Source organism: Lampetra fluviatilis, chromosome 53 (assembly GCF_964198595.1).
Source record: "Lampetra fluviatilis chromosome 53, kcLamFluv1.1, whole genome shotgun sequence".
Taxonomy (NCBI): Eukaryota; Metazoa; Chordata; class Hyperoartia; order Petromyzontiformes; family Petromyzontidae; genus Lampetra; species Lampetra fluviatilis.
This window is the reverse complement of record NC_136327.1, coordinates 5,580,582-5,597,908: the sequence shown is the minus strand read 5'-3', so window position 1 is coordinate 5,597,908 and position 17,327 is coordinate 5,580,582. Positions and strand designations below refer to the sequence as shown.

At 52.0% G+C, this 17,327-nt stretch overlaps 1 protein-coding gene across 1 annotated transcript in view; it reads right to left on the bottom strand.

Annotated features, from left to right (window-relative positions):
- Window positions 1-768: 768 nt before the first annotated feature.
- The window catches only part of ABHD2 (abhydrolase domain containing 2, acylglycerol lipase), a 34,479-nt gene continuing 17,920 nt past the window's right edge, over window positions 769-17,327 (bottom strand). Inside the window, exons 5-10 of the mRNA XM_078879274.1 lie at window positions 11,103-11,286; window positions 7,214-7,306; window positions 5,985-6,098; window positions 5,293-5,362; window positions 4,514-4,598; window positions 769-2,501 (exon numbers count right to left, since the gene is read on the bottom strand). Of these exons, the coding sequence (XP_078735400.1) occupies window positions 2,329-2,501; window positions 4,514-4,598; window positions 5,293-5,362; window positions 5,985-6,098; window positions 7,214-7,306; window positions 11,103-11,286 (719 nt within the window). The 3' untranslated portion in view covers window positions 769-2,328. The remainder of the gene's footprint in view (window positions 2,502-4,513; window positions 4,599-5,292; window positions 5,363-5,984; window positions 6,099-7,213; window positions 7,307-11,102; window positions 11,287-17,327) is intronic.

Genomic DNA, 17,327 nt, shown 5'->3' with positions numbered 1-17,327 from the left:
TCGAACCCACGACTTCCTGCATACCAGGCGAGGTAGTTAACATCTCACCACCGCGGCCGCTCATTAACGTGCGAGAAAACCGAAGCACGGGGAGAGAACCCACGTGTACGAACAAGGGGGGACAGGAGGGGGGGGGGGCACAACACTCAATCCCATCCAGGTGGAACAAACGGGAGATTAGTCCACACTTTGCTGTATCCACTTTTCTCCTGGCAAGCCAGGGTACAGGCACCTCGACACACGCAGGCATGTAAATTTCACAACATCTTTGAGTGATCCACCAACTCTCTCGCCTCCACAGCGCTGGATCAGAGGCGTGTCGCCGTCACCACCACCACCGCCCGCCCGCCCGCCCGCAGTAGCACATGGCAAAAGCTTCAGAAGACATTGCTGAACCACGGGGCCGGATCCGGAAGAGACCACACTCGGATTTGCTGCGAAAAACATACCTGTTTAGAAAAAGTCACAGGACAAGCCTTTAACTTTCAATGCCTCGTGTCCACAATTATCCAAGCGCTTCATTGATTGTCCAATGTGTTTTCATTGTTCGAGTCAATTAGATCGGTGAACGAGTTCACCGCTCCCCCATCCCCAACACTCACGACCGTGACCACTTTCTCAAAAACAGCGTGGCGAGTTAAATCTCCGCTTAGACAGGCAGCACACACACACATACACACATACACGCGCACACACACACACGATATTATTTATACACATACACGATTTTTAACTATTTTTTTGGGGGGAAATTTTTTGTTTAGGAAGCGTGCGTTTTTCAGAAAACCTTCATCACCGCGTTACAATCTTTGTGCCGGCACAAACAGTGTGACGTCTCGTGCGCCCCGAAGCGACGGCCGTGAAAGTTAAAACGCCACCTTCGCTTGGATGTCTCTGATGTTTGTTTCCAGAATCAGAATCTAAATCTTTATTTAGACTGGAGAAATCCGGTGAGCTACGAATCTCTTTTTCACCGATGTCCAGTATGGGCAGGTTGAAGTGCGCCACACTCAGCATCGTGTCCCACGTTCCGGTCTCTTTAAACAAAAAACGATTTGTTTTATTTTACCAGGTAAGGCCCCACTGAGCTTCAGAGCTTTCTTTCAGAAGCGACCTGGCCACAAATGATAGCTCAACCAAGTGGTGTATCACGTGAACATTTTTAGCAGCCAAATACTCTGAACGCATCTTGATTCTAAATGTGGAGAGAGAAAAAAACGTAGAACCCGCGGGAGAATTCACGTGACCATAGGGAGAGAGACACGCAAACTCCAAATAATACAGGCGCCAGGGGCAGGATAGAACCCACGACCTCCTGCATACCATGCGAGTGAGTTAACATCTCGCCACCGCGGCACCCTTCCAGCCGCGTGGGAATCGTTTGGCGCTATCGCAAGGACGCGTTGTGACATCGAGCGGAAGTCTCTCGGCTGAACAAACGAAGTAGCCTCTAATGACGAGGATCCAATGATTAGCTCCTCAGCAGCGTTTCAAGATTCACGTTCCGCACTCGACGGAAAGCAATCGCCCACCCCTCCTGCCGACTCCCCACCTTCTCCCATCACGCTACGAGTGCAAATGCTTCGACATAAGTATGCATTAATTGCTTTAAATTACGACATTTTTTACAAATACGTTGGCCACAGACAACAAAAACTTATGAACGTCGCGTGCACGGGACTTCCCTTCCTGTTGGTGACATCAAAACGCAAACTGTGCAACGTCCCCTCGAAAATTATGCTCGTTTAACTTCCACACACAAGCGACATCGACGATAAAGACACAGCTGCTATTAATGTTAATCATAAAAAATACAAAAACAAGGTTTAGGCAAGTATAAAAATCCTCGAAACAAAAAAATATTACTCCTTGCCACGACATTCGGTTCCCGTGGCGAGTGTTACGCACGCCGAGTCAGGCTTAAATAGCAACTTCGTCTGGAAAACGATTCTATAAACGAATTGTAAAAAAAAAAGCCACGTTGAAATATTGTAAAAAAAAAGAGAATTACATAATTTTCATGGTGAAGACTAAATCGATGTGAGCCACGGGACGCAATCCACATTCCAAAGATGTTCCCCTCTCCCTTCGTCTGTGAAAGCGTGGGCCCACTCGGCTTCCCTCACCGCCAAACAACAAAAACAAATAACAAAAAAGTGGTGGCTCCTTTCGTTTGCATCGTCATCTCGGCGGGAGAACGAGCGAGACGTGTCAGGTTTGGGTTGACCGCGAGGACCCGCACACCGTCGCTCGCTCTCCACGGGAGTTGGGGGTTTGGTGGTGGGGGGGAATGTGGGGGGGGGGGGGGGTTTGGGGGGCGGGCAAAGTCTATTTGTCGCTAGCGGCGCAGGGTGCCTTGCTCCATTGGGCGACCGCGTTGGCGTACTCCACAATCAGCTTGTCCATCCACGTGAGTGGCTCCGGCAGCAGCACCGCCCCCTCGAAGTATCCCAGGTGGCCGCCGTGCAACGTCAGGGCGAACATCACGTTCTCCTTTTTCTCTGCGGGGTGGCGGGAGGGGGGCGAGCAAAGGACCGCGGAACGAACAAATGCAAATGTTAGGATTTTTGAAAAATTATAATAACAAAAAAATCACGCGTAGCCACCACCGTCACCGGTGAGCGAGCGAAGGCTCCGCTTGGTTACGTCACGGTAAACCCTGGTTACGTGCGGAAGGGTCGCCATGGACGCGCACGCGCGCCATCACCGCGCGGCATCGTGCAACTGCTACGAGGCCGTCCTCGTAGCAGAGCTGCGTGGCTCGGTGAAGCCTTACCGGCTGCCACGACGATAACGGCTGAGGTGGATTGTGCGTTGCTTCCCAGCGCGCGTTTGTCCTCGGCAGTAATTAACTCGCAATAAGGAGGCCGATAACCGTTGGGATAACAAGCGCTCTGTGTTAATTGCAAATTGTCCTTTTTGTACTGCTTAGTGTCGCATTGGGAAACCGTTTTCGTTAACTAGGTTTGTTTCAATGGAATACGTGCGCCCCCCACCCCCTCTCCAAGTTACAGAAGGATAGATGGAGAGAGAGACAAGCGAACGGATGAACGGACTGATCCAATCCAGAAATGCTTTCAAGCCTTCGTTGGGAGAGTGAAACAAAAAAATGTCGGTCAAAAATTTCAGAACAAGATCCTGCAGGCAACATTAAACATTGACGGCGGGCATTTGTCAACGCCTTTTTATCAACCGAAAATTATCGCCAACGGTCAACCTTGCCGCAGTGTTTGACCGGCGTCACTCAAAGCAACTTTTTTTATTTTACGACGGATACGATCGGATGCTGAGCTGAGCCTGGGCACGTGTATGGGGTAACGCGCGGACACGTGAGCACACACCACGAGCACACACGCACGCACACGTACGCACGCACGCACGCACACGCACACACGCACACACGCACGCACTGAACCTTCGAGGGCAACACTCCGGCCCGGCGACCACTCTTGGAAACGTTTTTCAGACGTCACGGAAAACCGAACATGCCTGCTTGTCCGACGCAGTCCCCCGAAATATAACCGTACCATGGCGTAAACACTCTGGTCTGGGCCTGTCAGAGGCAACACAAGACCGCATGAACACAACTCGATGATACCACAAAACGGGGCTCTCGTCTCTTTGGGACACTAAATTGGTTACCATGGTGGGGGGGACATTCTCCACCTGGCAACCAACAACCGTTTCTAATTTTGGCACGCTCGAGTCACCTGTTGCGATTCCACCGACTCCCGGGCAAGCAGACGACGCAACACGGTACAAATGTGATAGAAGTTCAAATAACGCGGGTGTTGCATTTCAGCGCCACTAACGAAAGGCTGGCATGGCGACGATGACGAACCCGAAGGGCGACCGAGCATCCACCGACACAAAACAAAGATCCCCCGTATAGCCTTCGCAGTCCTGTTGGGGCAAGTGCTGTTAGCCGGGCACCTACGAAGGCCGGCAACGGAACACCAAGTGCGTGGGTGGGAAAGCACATCGCCCGGCCGCCTTTGTCTCCGCCAGTGGCGATGTTTACACATTGCATCAAGTACTAATTCGAGGCTGAGTCGACCTAGGGGAGGCCCAGGACCGGTTCAGATAAACGCCACTGGCATTGGTGGCGCACGGCACGCGAGGGGGATGATGAGGTCAACACCACGCCCGACCATTAACTATATCCGTAATTTCACACCGCCTTTTGTCTCCTGGTTGTTACCATTTACACCCTGCAACCGGTACCCGATTAAGGATGAGTCAACCCAGCAGACGCCCAAGAGCAGTTGAGACTTAGCTCTCCGCTGACCTTTGCTCACCATGGGCGCAAGAGCAGAGCACTAACCACCGTGCCACCCCTTCCGCGTGGCTGACGCGCACACTTGTGCACAGACACTGGCCGCTAGACACTTACTTGCCACGGCTCGGCTCGGCACGGGGCATCAACGAACGTGGACGAGCGTGGACGAGCGCGGGGGCAAGCGTGGATGAGTGTGGGGGTGAGCGTGGGCGAGCTGGGCATCGTGCAACGTACCGGCCAGCGTGCGAGGGATGACGAGGAGTGAGGAATGGACGATGGGGTCATCCAGGGCGTTAACGAGCAGCATGGGCACCTTGATCTGCGGCCAGAATGCAACACGGCAAAACAAACACCCACCGTGGGACCACCGTCCAATTTATACTCAACAAGCATTCGCACGATAACAGTTTTCCATTGCACTATAATTGTTTCCCATTATGCCGCATTGCTTTTGTTGCTTTGCAAAACTTAAAGGTTCTTCACCGAGTGCTATGCACTTTTAAGTCTCGATTGAAAATTCATTTGTTTAGAACTGGCTTTTTGTGTTAAGCTTGTTGTCCTTCCCCCACACCTCCGATTAGCGCAGCTGGCTACGCACAGTGCGAAAGAATTTCAACGTGTGTACGTCCAATCAACGTAAGGCTGCGGATTGGTCTTCCAATAGAAGCGCAACTTCTAACGCAGTCCATAACGTTCACAACGCAATGGCCCAGGCTTTGTTTTAAGTTGTCACACGTAGGAAAAAAATCCCGTGAAACAGAAGAGTAGATAACCCTTCTTCATGTGACAGGCGACGTTACGAGCAATGGCCCTTCACGTCACATGATGAAGGGCCATTGTGCCCGAAACGTCGCCTATTATACATTTTTCCTTTTAAGGCTGCAGTGTTGTTATCGACGTGTGTGTTGAGTTGTTGTTTGTGCACCACTGTCAACACAGCAGCAGCCAGCAGCATCGTCACCGACGTAACGTGCCGCTGTGTCGGCGCTGCGGCTGAGGAACGAGCGACGTACGTTCTGCAGGAAGGGAGCGCAGCTCTCTTTCTCGTAGTAGTCCTGCAGGGTGCTGTAACCGTGGAATTTCCTGCACGGGGAGACACCATGAAGCAGAGGCGTTGCGTCTCGGTCGCACACACCGTCACCTCGCGCGCGACAGCTACAACATCAACCGTCTCTCTCTCTCTCTCGAGGCCAACTCAAGCCTCCCGTTGATTGCGCGACTTCTGTGCGGCCAGACGCCAATCCTGGACTTTCACACTCACTCGCATTACCAAGTTGCTCTCAAGCTGCCAACCACTCGCATCTCCCAACCACTCACACTTCCACAAATACTCCCCAGTTATAGCCTTTAATAGACTGTTGGGGCACGTGCTGTTAGCGAGCACACTTCCGCTCACACTCCTGCACGCTCCTCCTCCCGGCCCATCAGCCCCCCCCCACCCGCCCCCCCTCCGCCCTGTGAAAATAAACACCATTCATGGACTTTCAAGAATGTTTGATTGATTTCACACTCGCCGACTCATGTGGCGGCTATGCTCTCAAACTCACAACCACTCATACGCCCAACCACTCACACTTCCACCCAAACTCCCCATTCCTCCTCCCTGCTCCTCAGCCACCTGGCCACCGCCCCTTGCCCCCCGTCCCTTGCCCCCGCCCCCCATCCCCCCGTCCCCCTCCCCCCGCCCCCGTCAGCTGCAGCTGACCTCATGATCACGTCGTCGATCTGCATGAGCGAGGTGGCCGTGTAGAGGCGGTTGAAATCCATTTCCTGGAGGCACGACGGCCGCTTTCCATTCCCATCTCCCAGCAGCAGCTCCCTGTGGTAACGATCGGAGGAGGAGGCGGGGAACGGAGGGAGGAGAGGGGTGGGAGGAGGGGGGCGAGGAGTAAGTTACGATGTAAACGTCGGGGAAGAGATGCTCGTACCCACACTTTAACCCACCAAGCACGGCCTTATCGATCGACGCACTGCAAGTGCACCCGGTTATGCTGCTTGGTGGACAGGTGGGAGGAAATTTAAGAATCGCGCCCCCGACCCTTTCAGCTCCCGTGCCGCCCCGGAGATCGGATTGAACCGGGCGACGCGTGGCGACGCGGTAGATATCCCCTCGCTCGTGAACGCACAACGTCCAATCTGGCCGGTTCCCCTGCAAAACGCTACGGAGGTTTCAACGTACGGCATTCCGATTCAAATAGCAGCCAGCAGAAATACTGTTGGATTAGCGCTGTTCTACAGGCATGCTGCGTGCGGATCGAGGGATGCTGCCGTTAAATTAAACGCAGAGAGGGGGATCGTTACCTTGACATGTAGGCCTTCGCAGCCAATACGTTGATTAATAATTGTTTTGTTCGTCATCTTTAGCCCCAACCTCTCTGCCCTCTATGTGTGATGTTGAAGGCCACTGCCCTGATTATAATCCATAAAGAGGTTTTTTTGGGTTACATCGCGTAAATATAAGTGTCGTTAAACCTGCCACCACCCAACACAGACAATTGGCAAGGTTTGTTACGTAAACAAAACATGCCAATTAGTTTCTAGTTCAGTACAGCGGTGTGTCAGAGAACAAACCCACACCAATTTCAAATTCCACAGTATTTACAAAATCGTCGTGTTTACGGAAGTATTAAATATACCGTGGCTATGCATTGATTAAATTCTGACCGAGAAAGCTTCTAACTGCCGGGTGGGGCATAGGACTTTTCCCGGCTGAATTTAACAACCGCAATACTGAACAACCTCAAAGAGCTCCGAGCTTCATCAGGCAAACGAACTGGGACGTCGGGTGGGTTACCCGGGCCGACTGCGCCCTTGCAAGTGCCCGCCGTGTCTCCGCCAAGTGCCAGCTTAGAGCGCTGCTCATCTCCCCGTGTGCGTGCGTGCGTGCGCGGGCACATTTTTGTAATCCGAGCCGTGCAAGGGAAGAGGGCATACTTGTGGCTCAGGATAATGCGCTTCATGTTGTCGGCCATCATGAAGTTGTAAAAGCGCCGGAAGTTGTCCCACTGCAGGAATGTGGGCGAAGCGCTGCAAGACAAACAAATAACGTACGTGCCTTCAAAATTAATTTTTAACTAGAATTGTCACTTTGCGGTTTTGTTCCGATTGTTCTGTCACGGTGACATTTTATCAGATGCTGGAATCCATTCGGATCGCTCGCAGGGGCAGCCTCTCAAGGGTTCAAAGTCGATTGTGTTGAAGCCGGTGGGAACTCTAGAGGCAAGGGTTATAATAGAAAACAGTCTCATTTGTAAGGGTGACCCTGGGTCGACTAACTCAGGGGTCCCCAACCCCTGGGCCGCGGAATGGTACCTGTCCGTGGCCTGTTAGGAACCGGGCCGCACAGCAGGAGGTGAGAGTGGTGAGTCCGCGTGGCCCGCCCCCATTATTTTATTTACCACTTCCGTCCGCGCCTCTTTCCCGCACTGCACACTCGTCTCAGTCACAGTTTTGGTGAGCCCACAAGCTCTAACCCCTAGTAGCCAAAATGAGTAAAAAGCAAACGTTGAAAAGGGGGAAAGACCCAATGATGACCCCCCCCCCCCCGCGGTCCGTGAAAAAATAGTCTTCCACGAAACCGGTTCCTGGTGCCAAAAAGGTTGGGGACTGCTGGTCTAACTGATGGAAAGTAAAACCAAGAGTAGGTTGAGGACAAAGACAGCCGCATCTCTTGATGGGGATTTGAAAAAAATACAAATACGATTCCCTGCAGGGCAAATCAGCTCAAGGCAAAATTGCTTCCGGATCGAACACAGCACAAATTGCAAAACTCAACAACAAAAACATTAAAGATATGGTCGGGTGACTTTAGCACTAATATGTACACACAAGCAAGGCTAAGTTACGTGTCGAATGAAAATATATCCTAACCCTAACCTAAAGGGTGACGACCCTTTGTGTTAGAGAATGCCCCACGGAAGTGGATATCGTACAGCTGCTGTTGAAATCCCTTCAAGTGACCTCTGATCCACACAGAAGGAGACGACAATTTCCCACCCGCTCCGCAACATGAGTCATGTTCGCCGCACGACAGTCAATAATAACATTTGTAATTCTCAGTTTAAGCGCAGAATAAAATTAAATATAATGGGGTTGTTGTTGTTGGAGTCATTGGTGACTGGGCTGAGAGAATCAACTCGTAAACACATTCCTGCGGAGGGAGCTGGTAGGAACGTTGGGTTGCTCGGTCAATGGCCAGGGTCAACGGCGGCGTGGTGTATTCCGCAAATATGCCCGACTGTGAGGGCGGGCACAAGTCGGCGTGAGTAGGTTAAACGTTGAGTTTTATAAGGGCACCACCGGGTGACCAGCCCCTCCCCACCCAGCCCCACCCCTCCCACCTCCCACCCAGCCCCACCCTCCCCACCCAGCCCCTCCCGACCCTCCCCTCCCCACCCAGCCCCACACCTCCCATTTTTGGATGCACGACGGACGGCCGGACACAATAATCCCCTGTGGGCTGGTGTAACCAGGAGGTTCTTACCAGTATAACAGACCACTGCCTGGATTTGAACATTGGATGTCAGTGGTGCTGGCTGAGAGCCACCTAGCCAAATAAATACATCAATTGCCACCCCTTTGCTAATTTACTACTAGATGAAGGCCTCCCTCCACTTGTCGTTTATTTGCGTTTCAATACTTCACCTCGCTGGTCAGCGTGGATTGGTGATCGGGTCGCGTGGTCGAGGCCAGTTCAGATATCACATGCCAGCGATGTTAGCCATCGGCCCAGAATAGAATTCAGGTCAGAACCACTGCGCATCCGCCCCCTCCCCACTAACGAGATGAGTCACTGCCCATTAACAATAATTTTTTTGAGGATCCTAAAAATGTAAAGTGTAACCAATGCATCTTTAAGAGAGCGTTTTGTGTGTGGGAGGAACCCAGGGAGTACATACCACACACACGCACACACAAGGGGCGAGGCTCAGGCGTACGCCAGCAGGCCCCGCGGTGGTGAGAGCGGTGGCGGTGAGAGCCAACGGTCACTCGTCCTCTGCCTTCGTCACTTCCCGTCTAGACCATTGCAAACGCTTCACTAATTTTCAGAGAGGGGCCACTTTTCCCGATAAGACACCATCAGTGTGAGGGCCGCCACACATTTGAAACCATTGGGGCTTGACAGCAGCACGTTGATGGGGGTGTTGTCACATGTTGTGTATCGTCGGGAGCCGCACTAAAGGCCACCAGTGGGCCTGCAGGCCTTGCAATGAAGAACACCGGTCTATGGCCTGCCCAAATCCCTGGTCTCCAAATGCCGGATGCTCCAAAATGCCGCTGCCAGCCGCCCCACCCAAAACTGTAAATGACACCGCGGTCTCCCACACAATCCCATCGCTCCACTGCCTCCCAATTCAATTCCAGATCAATTTCAAGATCGCAATAGCTGTCATCGTGATCCCACACGGACAAGCCCATGCCTACCTCTCCCCTCTTATCTCACTCTACTCCTCTCCACACACTCTCCTACCTCTCCCCTCTCATCTCTATTCCCCTCCACACACACGCCTACCTCTCCCCTCTCACCTCATCTCACTCTACTCCACTCCACGCACTCCCCTACCTCTCTCATCTCATCTCACTTCACTCCCCTCCATGCACTCTCCTACCTCTCCCCTCTCATCTCTATTCCCCTCCACACACTATCCTACCTCTCCCCTCTCATCTCACTCTACTCCCCTCCACGCACTCTCCGACCTCTGCCCTCTCATCTCTATTCCCCTCCACGCACTCTCCTACCTCTCCCCTCTCATCTCACTCGACTCCCCTCCATTCACTCTCCTACCTCTCCCCTCTCATCTCTACTCCCCTCCACGCACTCTCCTACCTCTCCCCTCTCATCTCTATTCCCCTCCACGCACTCTCCTACCTCTCCCCTCTCATCTCTATTCCCCTCCACGCACTCTCTTAACCCTCCCCTCTCATCTCACTCTACTACCCTCTACGCACTCATGCAAAAATGGATTTCTATCGAAGGCCCCACCCAGTCAACCTTCGCTCAGTGGGAGTTCAGTCAATCTCGTTTACTGCCCCCATCGTCTGGAATTGCCTTCCCCTCAGCTGACCGTGCTGTGGACCCTCGCACCCGTTACAGTTCAGGCTCAAGACAATCCTCGTCTACCTATGCTAATGACCAACTGCCCCTCTCTCCAATAAATGTCCATTCAACATGTAGGCTTTTGCAACCGATATCATCCATAATACAGGTTTCTGTATATCTGAAGGCTGTATGAATACACATTTGATTTGATCCTCTCGAGGCAAATGCATGCTCATGAGAGACGCTGTAGAGGAGGCCTGGGACCGCTCCAGATATTTGCGACTGTTGTTGGTCTTGAGCCGGAATCGAACTCAGTTTGGGGAGTTCGTAGCGTAGCGTGATAGCCACTGCTCCACACGCAAGCACGTACACACCCAAACAAAGACAAAGATCCCCCGCATAGCCTTAACAGATTTTTGGCGCAAGTGCTGTTAGCGAGCACCTATGAAGGCCAGAAACGGCACACGAGGGGGTGGGTGGTCAGAACCAAGCCTGGCCGTTTTTGTCTCCCCAGCAGGGATGTTTACACACTGCACCAGGCACTCATTTGAGGCCGAGTCGACCTAGAGGAGGCCCAGGACTGGTTCAGATAATCGTCACCGGTGTTGGCCGTGAGCGGGAATAAAACTCATGTAACCGAGTTCGTAGCGCAGCGCGCTAACCGCTGCACTCCCGCTCGCCACACACACATGCATGCGCACACACACGCGCACGTACACACTACCGCTCCTCCCAGACACACACACACTACCGGTCCGCTCACACACACACGCGCACGCTTACATGAGCGCGCTGTAGCCCTGTCCGACGCTGATGCAGCACGCGACGCCCTCCTGATTCTCGCGGTCCTCGCCCAGGAACTTGCACACGATGTTGCCGCCCATGCTGAAGCCCACGACGACGAGCTTCGTGTTTGGGTAGAGCTTCCGCACGCGCCGAACCATGGCGCCGTACTCCCACGTGCAGCCTGAACGCAACACAAAGACAAAGACCCGCACACCCGCCGCTTAGCCACGCAGACTACAGAATAACCGTGAACCCGCATTACCCTACGGGCGGAACGGCAAGTCCGCACGACGGAATCGACAACGCGGGGACGGCCGTCCCGCTCGGAAGCACGCGACGCCCCAAGCAGAGACCGCGGGGGGTCGTGGATCATCAGCCTCATCGGGGGCCTGCTTCGCACCCTCAGATGAGAAGACACCGACTGAAGACGATTGTCCTCGGCTGATAGGGGACTGCCGAAGATGAAGACAATCATTACACGGCAACCTTTACTCAACTGGGATTATAAGCAGCAGCAGTAGCAGCAATAAACACCCCATACTGCCAAGACTTGGCAGGATCCTGCTGACAAACAGTGATGAGACTCGGCGAGTCTTTCCTGGGTAAAAGATTGAAAACTCATTTCTGTAGAAATGTTTTGTGTGTTTGGTTTGTTGTCCTTCACCCGCACCTCCGATTAACACTGTTGGCTACATACGGTGCGAAAGAAGTTGAACGTACATACAAACAAGCATAATAATTATTATTATGGCGAAAATCTTATATATAAATGTAATTGTTTTGTCTGTCTGTCTGTTCGTCTGTCTATGTGTGTTCACGCGCTTGCGAGGGATTTGGCTCTCAAACGGTGGGGTTTATGTAAAAAAGAAATTAGCCAGGTACCACGCCGTAAGACCCGCGGTTGGCAAGCGCCATTCCTTTTTCACGTCCGTCACCTTTAAATTAGTTAAATTACGCTCGCTCGGCCATACCAACTCACGCACTTTAGGTGGGGGGGGGGGGGTACCATGTATAGCGCTTAGATAGTATTGTAGCACGGCCGGGGGGATGGTGCGGGGTGTAGCAGCCCAGCCCCCAGCCTGCCGGCTGGGCAATCTAGGCAAGACCGGGGGCTCTGCACAGGACTAGGCCTCACCACGCCACTCTGTCAGGCTCGTGGTTAGTGCTATACAGTCGATATATACTGCTATAGAGTCAGCAAGTACTACTGTTGTGATAGCGCGTACCACCAGTAGATTCAGAGCGACCTTTTACGTGAAACTCGGAAAGCTAAAAAAGGCACTCTGTGTTTCAAGGTACCTCGTGCTCACATAATGGCGTGCAAGGTCTACGAGCGACCATTAAAGGGCTTAAAGGTTCCTTAAATGAGATGAGAGACTGCCGTTGTTGCGGGCAGACGACAGCACCTGCGGCCTCTGGGCTCGCTGATGCAGCCAAAATTAAACAGAAGACTCACGGGGACGACTGACTGGGCTGGGATAAGTGGCAATCCAAGGGAGCTCAGAAGGACTTCTGTGCCGTCCCCTTCGACACGCACACATTCTGAACAATCGTGAATGCCTGTAACATTATTTGTTTAATCTGTGTATTTAATTGCAATTTACATCACATGCTGGGCAGCGGTGGCGATGCACGTCGCCTGTAATCGAGCACTGTTGGAGGCAGCAGCAAGGGTTGGTGGATCACTACACAGACATTGTCAAACTCCCTCCCCGTGGGCATTGAAGAGGTGCCACTCCCGGCTCGCCAGGGCAATGCGGTACTGAGAAAAGTGCGGACTAATATCATGCATTCATTAATCACCCCCCTCCCCTCTGCCACATCGCTGAAGATGGGCTCACGTGATGCCATCACATCAACCCCTCTATTTAAGGAACGAAACAGGAGGATTCCTCCACAAATCTGGGTGTCGCCTGATGACGCCAGTTATAATTACTCGCGAAACGTCGTACTCAGATTGTAAATGTTGTGGCTTTGCTCGGGTTCAACAACACTTTCATATATTTACGCGTTCTAACCCAAAAAAACCTGTATTACGGATGATATTGGTCGCTAAAGCCAAACCAATTTAATTTTTCCCTTCCGTACGGGATAGTCTCTTGCCCCCGCGTATGTGTGGCTTTTCTCTGAGCGCTTCTGGTTTTCTCTCGCATGAACAAACCCGTTAATTAAGCAGAGCTTGCGAAATTGCTGGTGCCGGCTCATCGCCCGGCTGTTGCTTTCTCACTTGTCTGTGGTTCCTCATGAACGACGAGTCGTTCCCAATATCTCCATATATATAAAAGGCAAAGTTGTGAATATGTGTGTCTGTTCAAAATGTTTAGCGTGCTTCCCGACATGCAAACTGGAAATTTGGCATGTGGGTACTTTCCAGACTGTACACCATGCAAACATTATAAAAATACACTTTTTTTGGGGGGGGGAGCTCAATAATGCATACATTTTTTGCACGGCAAGTGAGCTGTGACATCACATCTGTCATGTGACCCGCGCATGTGGAAGCGTAACGCATTGTAGTGTAGCGGGTAGCGCGCTGCGCTACAAACTCGGCGACCCGAGTTCGATTCCCGCTCACGGCCACCACCGGTGACGATCATTTCAACCGGTCCTACGCCTCTCCTAGGTCGACTCGGCCTCAAACAAATAACTGGTGTGTTGTGTGTGAACATCGCCATTGGGGAGACAAAGGCGGCCGGGCGTGGTGAATCCAAGTCCCGGGCGAGGCCGGGTAGTACAGCTAGTTTATAATAACTAGATGGGGAGGTCCCCGTTACCCTGTCCCAAGGATACTTGCAATACTGTTGTGTTTTTGTGTTGTTTGTTGTTGTAACGTTCTCACCTGCCCCTACTGGACATCTGTGAAAAAGAGCTTCATAGCTCATCGGATTCCTCCAGGATAAATAAACGTATGATTCTAATGTACGTCAGTTCAATGATGCCAAATTAACGACTGCAATGAAAAAATCGCGTTACCGCCATCTGCTTTGATCCACATTGCTCACTGTAGCTTTTGGGCTGTGCAGAATGTATCACTCAATTAACGGGGGGAACGATCCCAATAGTTTTGCATACTGTAAAACATACAAAAAACAAGACACAGCATTATAAAATCACTAAATATTATTGTACAATGATTAACAAATTACAATTTAAACAGGGTTAGGATTTATTTGTAAAACTGTGAAATAATGGGATTAAATCCCCCATGTGATTGATAATGGTTTCTCTTTCCGTGTGCCGGAAACATAGGGGGTATACATTTTGGAGGCGAGGACCGTGTGACACACACACACACGCAAGCGCGCATTAAACTAACTAACTTTCATATACAGATATCAAGAGGACTGCAGAGCGTGGGCAACTATTGGCTGCTGCCGCCCACCTGACCCACGGTTCTTCAGCGATTGCGAGGGACAGCGCGCACGACCCGACGACGACGATGACGCTACGCAAAACTGAACATCAAAACAATATTCAGCGGGAGTCAATCCCTCTATACGCCTTCAGCTGGACATCAATTGCCAGCTCGCATGTGTGTATATATGTTTCTCTTCGAGGGCTTCTGTAATATTTGCGAAGGTGCTGAGCCTTCACAGCCTTGACGCTGGACAAACACGGCAGTCTGGTCACGCCTGCAGCTGCGCGTTCGTACACGTGGGAGGGAAGGCGGGCGGGTGCCGTTGGGTGTTGGGTTGCGACGGGAGGGATTTTTGTGGCCGGTGGGATAGCTCACCAGCCGGCTCGCCGCACTGGGCGAGGCGGCGCGTTCCAAACGCCGCGGTGGCTCCCCAGCCGCTTCCTGCCCCCAGCACGTTCCAGGGCAGTGCGTGTTGTGAGCGCGTGATGTGTGCGCGCGTGTTGGGGGGGGGGGCGGCAGGAGGAGGCTCGTGAAGGACGCCGCCGGGCAGTTAAAGGCAGTCGCCCTCCCGCAACAACGGAGGGCAGAGGAGCGACGCTCACAACAACGAGCGGAGGCGCTGGGCGGCTAAAATGCAGCAAGTTGGCACACTAGGCGGCACAGCTGGTACATTTGTCAGTCAGTCGACCCATGGCACCTGGACCTCCTGTCAGCAAGCCTTCAGCACGTCACGTGACCTCAAAGTGCACCTGGCTTGGCACAGGTGCCGTGGTGACGTCACTCCCACTTAGTGGCGAATGGCGACTTGTTATAGCAAGCGTAGCGGTTAGCGCACCGTACTACGAACCCGGCAAGCGGGTTTCGATTCCCACTCACAGCAATCACCTGTGACGATTATCTGAACCGGTCCTGGGCCTCCCCTAGGTCAACTCAGCCTCAAATGAGTACCTGGTGTGGTGTGTAAACATTGCCATGAGGAAAGGCAGCCGGGCATGGTGATGGCCACCCACCCCCTCTCGTGTGCCATACCGGCCTTCATTAGGTACTTGCTAACAACACTTGCCCCAACAGCCTGTTAAGGCTATACAGGGGATCTTTGTATTTGGGTGTGTGCGTATTGCGTAACGGGATGCGATGGTGGGGAAATATTATCGTGCGGGGGCTGAGTCGCGCTACGCGTATCACCGCGACAATTAAAATGGAACAAAAACAACCCAATTATTATCATGAAGTGACTTGTTTATAATAAAAGCATACGAATACTGTATAGAGATCTTTTGTGAATTCGCTGCTGGGTGACGGCCTCTTCCCTACAGTGTCGGTCATGGAGGTTACTTGACAATACTTCACCACGGTGGTCAGCGGTGTGGGAGTGTGTGAAGAGGGGGGGGGGCCCATTCAGATATCGCTAAATTGGTGGTAGGGCTTCCAAGAACAACTTACATTCAACGTGCATACGGAGTTGCAAGTGATCGATTGTTATACACACGCGCACACACGATTCGATAGACATATCGTGAGCAAGGGAACGGATGCTACTGCGACAACCTAACCAAGCCAGTCGCTCGCCCACGAAGTTATTCCTTTGGACTCTTTCGTTTTTTTCGGTAAAGTCACGTAGGTAAAAAAAATAATAATAAAAAAAATAATCAATGAAAATAACTCTATTAAATCACGACGATTCGGAGGCAGCACAAGTCTCCGTCTTCTTGTGCTGCCTCCGAAACGTTATTTTCATTTAATATTATTTTATTATTATTATTTTTACCTACGTGACTTTACCGAAAAAAACCTAAAAGTATGAATCCTTGCAGTCACGAAAGCTTCAAATCTAAAATTATTCCTTTGGACTTGCCGCCGGAGAAGAACCCACAGGGTCCAACCTACTCGCTGTTCCCAACCACTATCGGCACCGGTGCTGCTCTGCAGGATGACTATGACACACGCACGATAACCATGTCCCTGCATGATCCACCAACTCGGCTGATCAACTCGTCGACGCCAGCTGCAGCGATACGGGCGTTTGCACTACGAGAAATAAACGCTCACAAACGTTAAATGGCAGGTCGGATTGATCAGCGACCACGCCCAAGCTTAGAAAGGATTGAGTCATTTCCTCATGCAGGGGCAATGGAAATGCCTTGTGCTCAACGCAGAGTCACCGATGTTATTTATTTAACAACCGCATGGGCAGGAAGTCCGCGTTTAACAGAGAAAGAATGCAACTGCTTTTAAACTAACCATTCTGTACTGTTTTTGTACGGATGTAACGTATGACCGACCCATTTAAAATAGGTTCAATGCTCAATCGCGGCCTTATTTATTCTGAATGGAATGTGCGATTCCACCGTCGTTCCTAAGTTCACGCCGCTGCGTAGGTTTGGGCCATCGTGCCAAGCAGGTGTTCCGACGCGCTTGCACGATGTCCGACGTTTCGCTCTCCGTGCCGGGAGCTTCTTCAGGTAGTGTCTCGCGTTGTCTTAACGGGGCTATTTTTTTAAATTTCCCCGTTGAACTTCGATAAGTTCAGCCACCGTTACTACGACAACCGACCACGTAAATGGCACGCGCTTGAGTCGCGGTGGAATTTAAACACGGCCTTCACTATAGTTGCACTGGCACGCGAGCCGACACACCCACCCTCCCGCCCTTAAACTTTCCAACGACAGGCAGCAGCAGGTCGTGACGACCTTCGCGTTAAGGTCACAACGACCGTCACAGAGAGCCCGGGGGGGGATGTCCCCCTCGAGTAAAGTGAGACGAACCGAGGGAGACCACCAAGTGGGCAGTGCCTTACGCCGACATTTAAAAAAAAACTTTATTTGACCAGGTAAGGGCCACCGAGCTATACAGCTCTTTTTCAG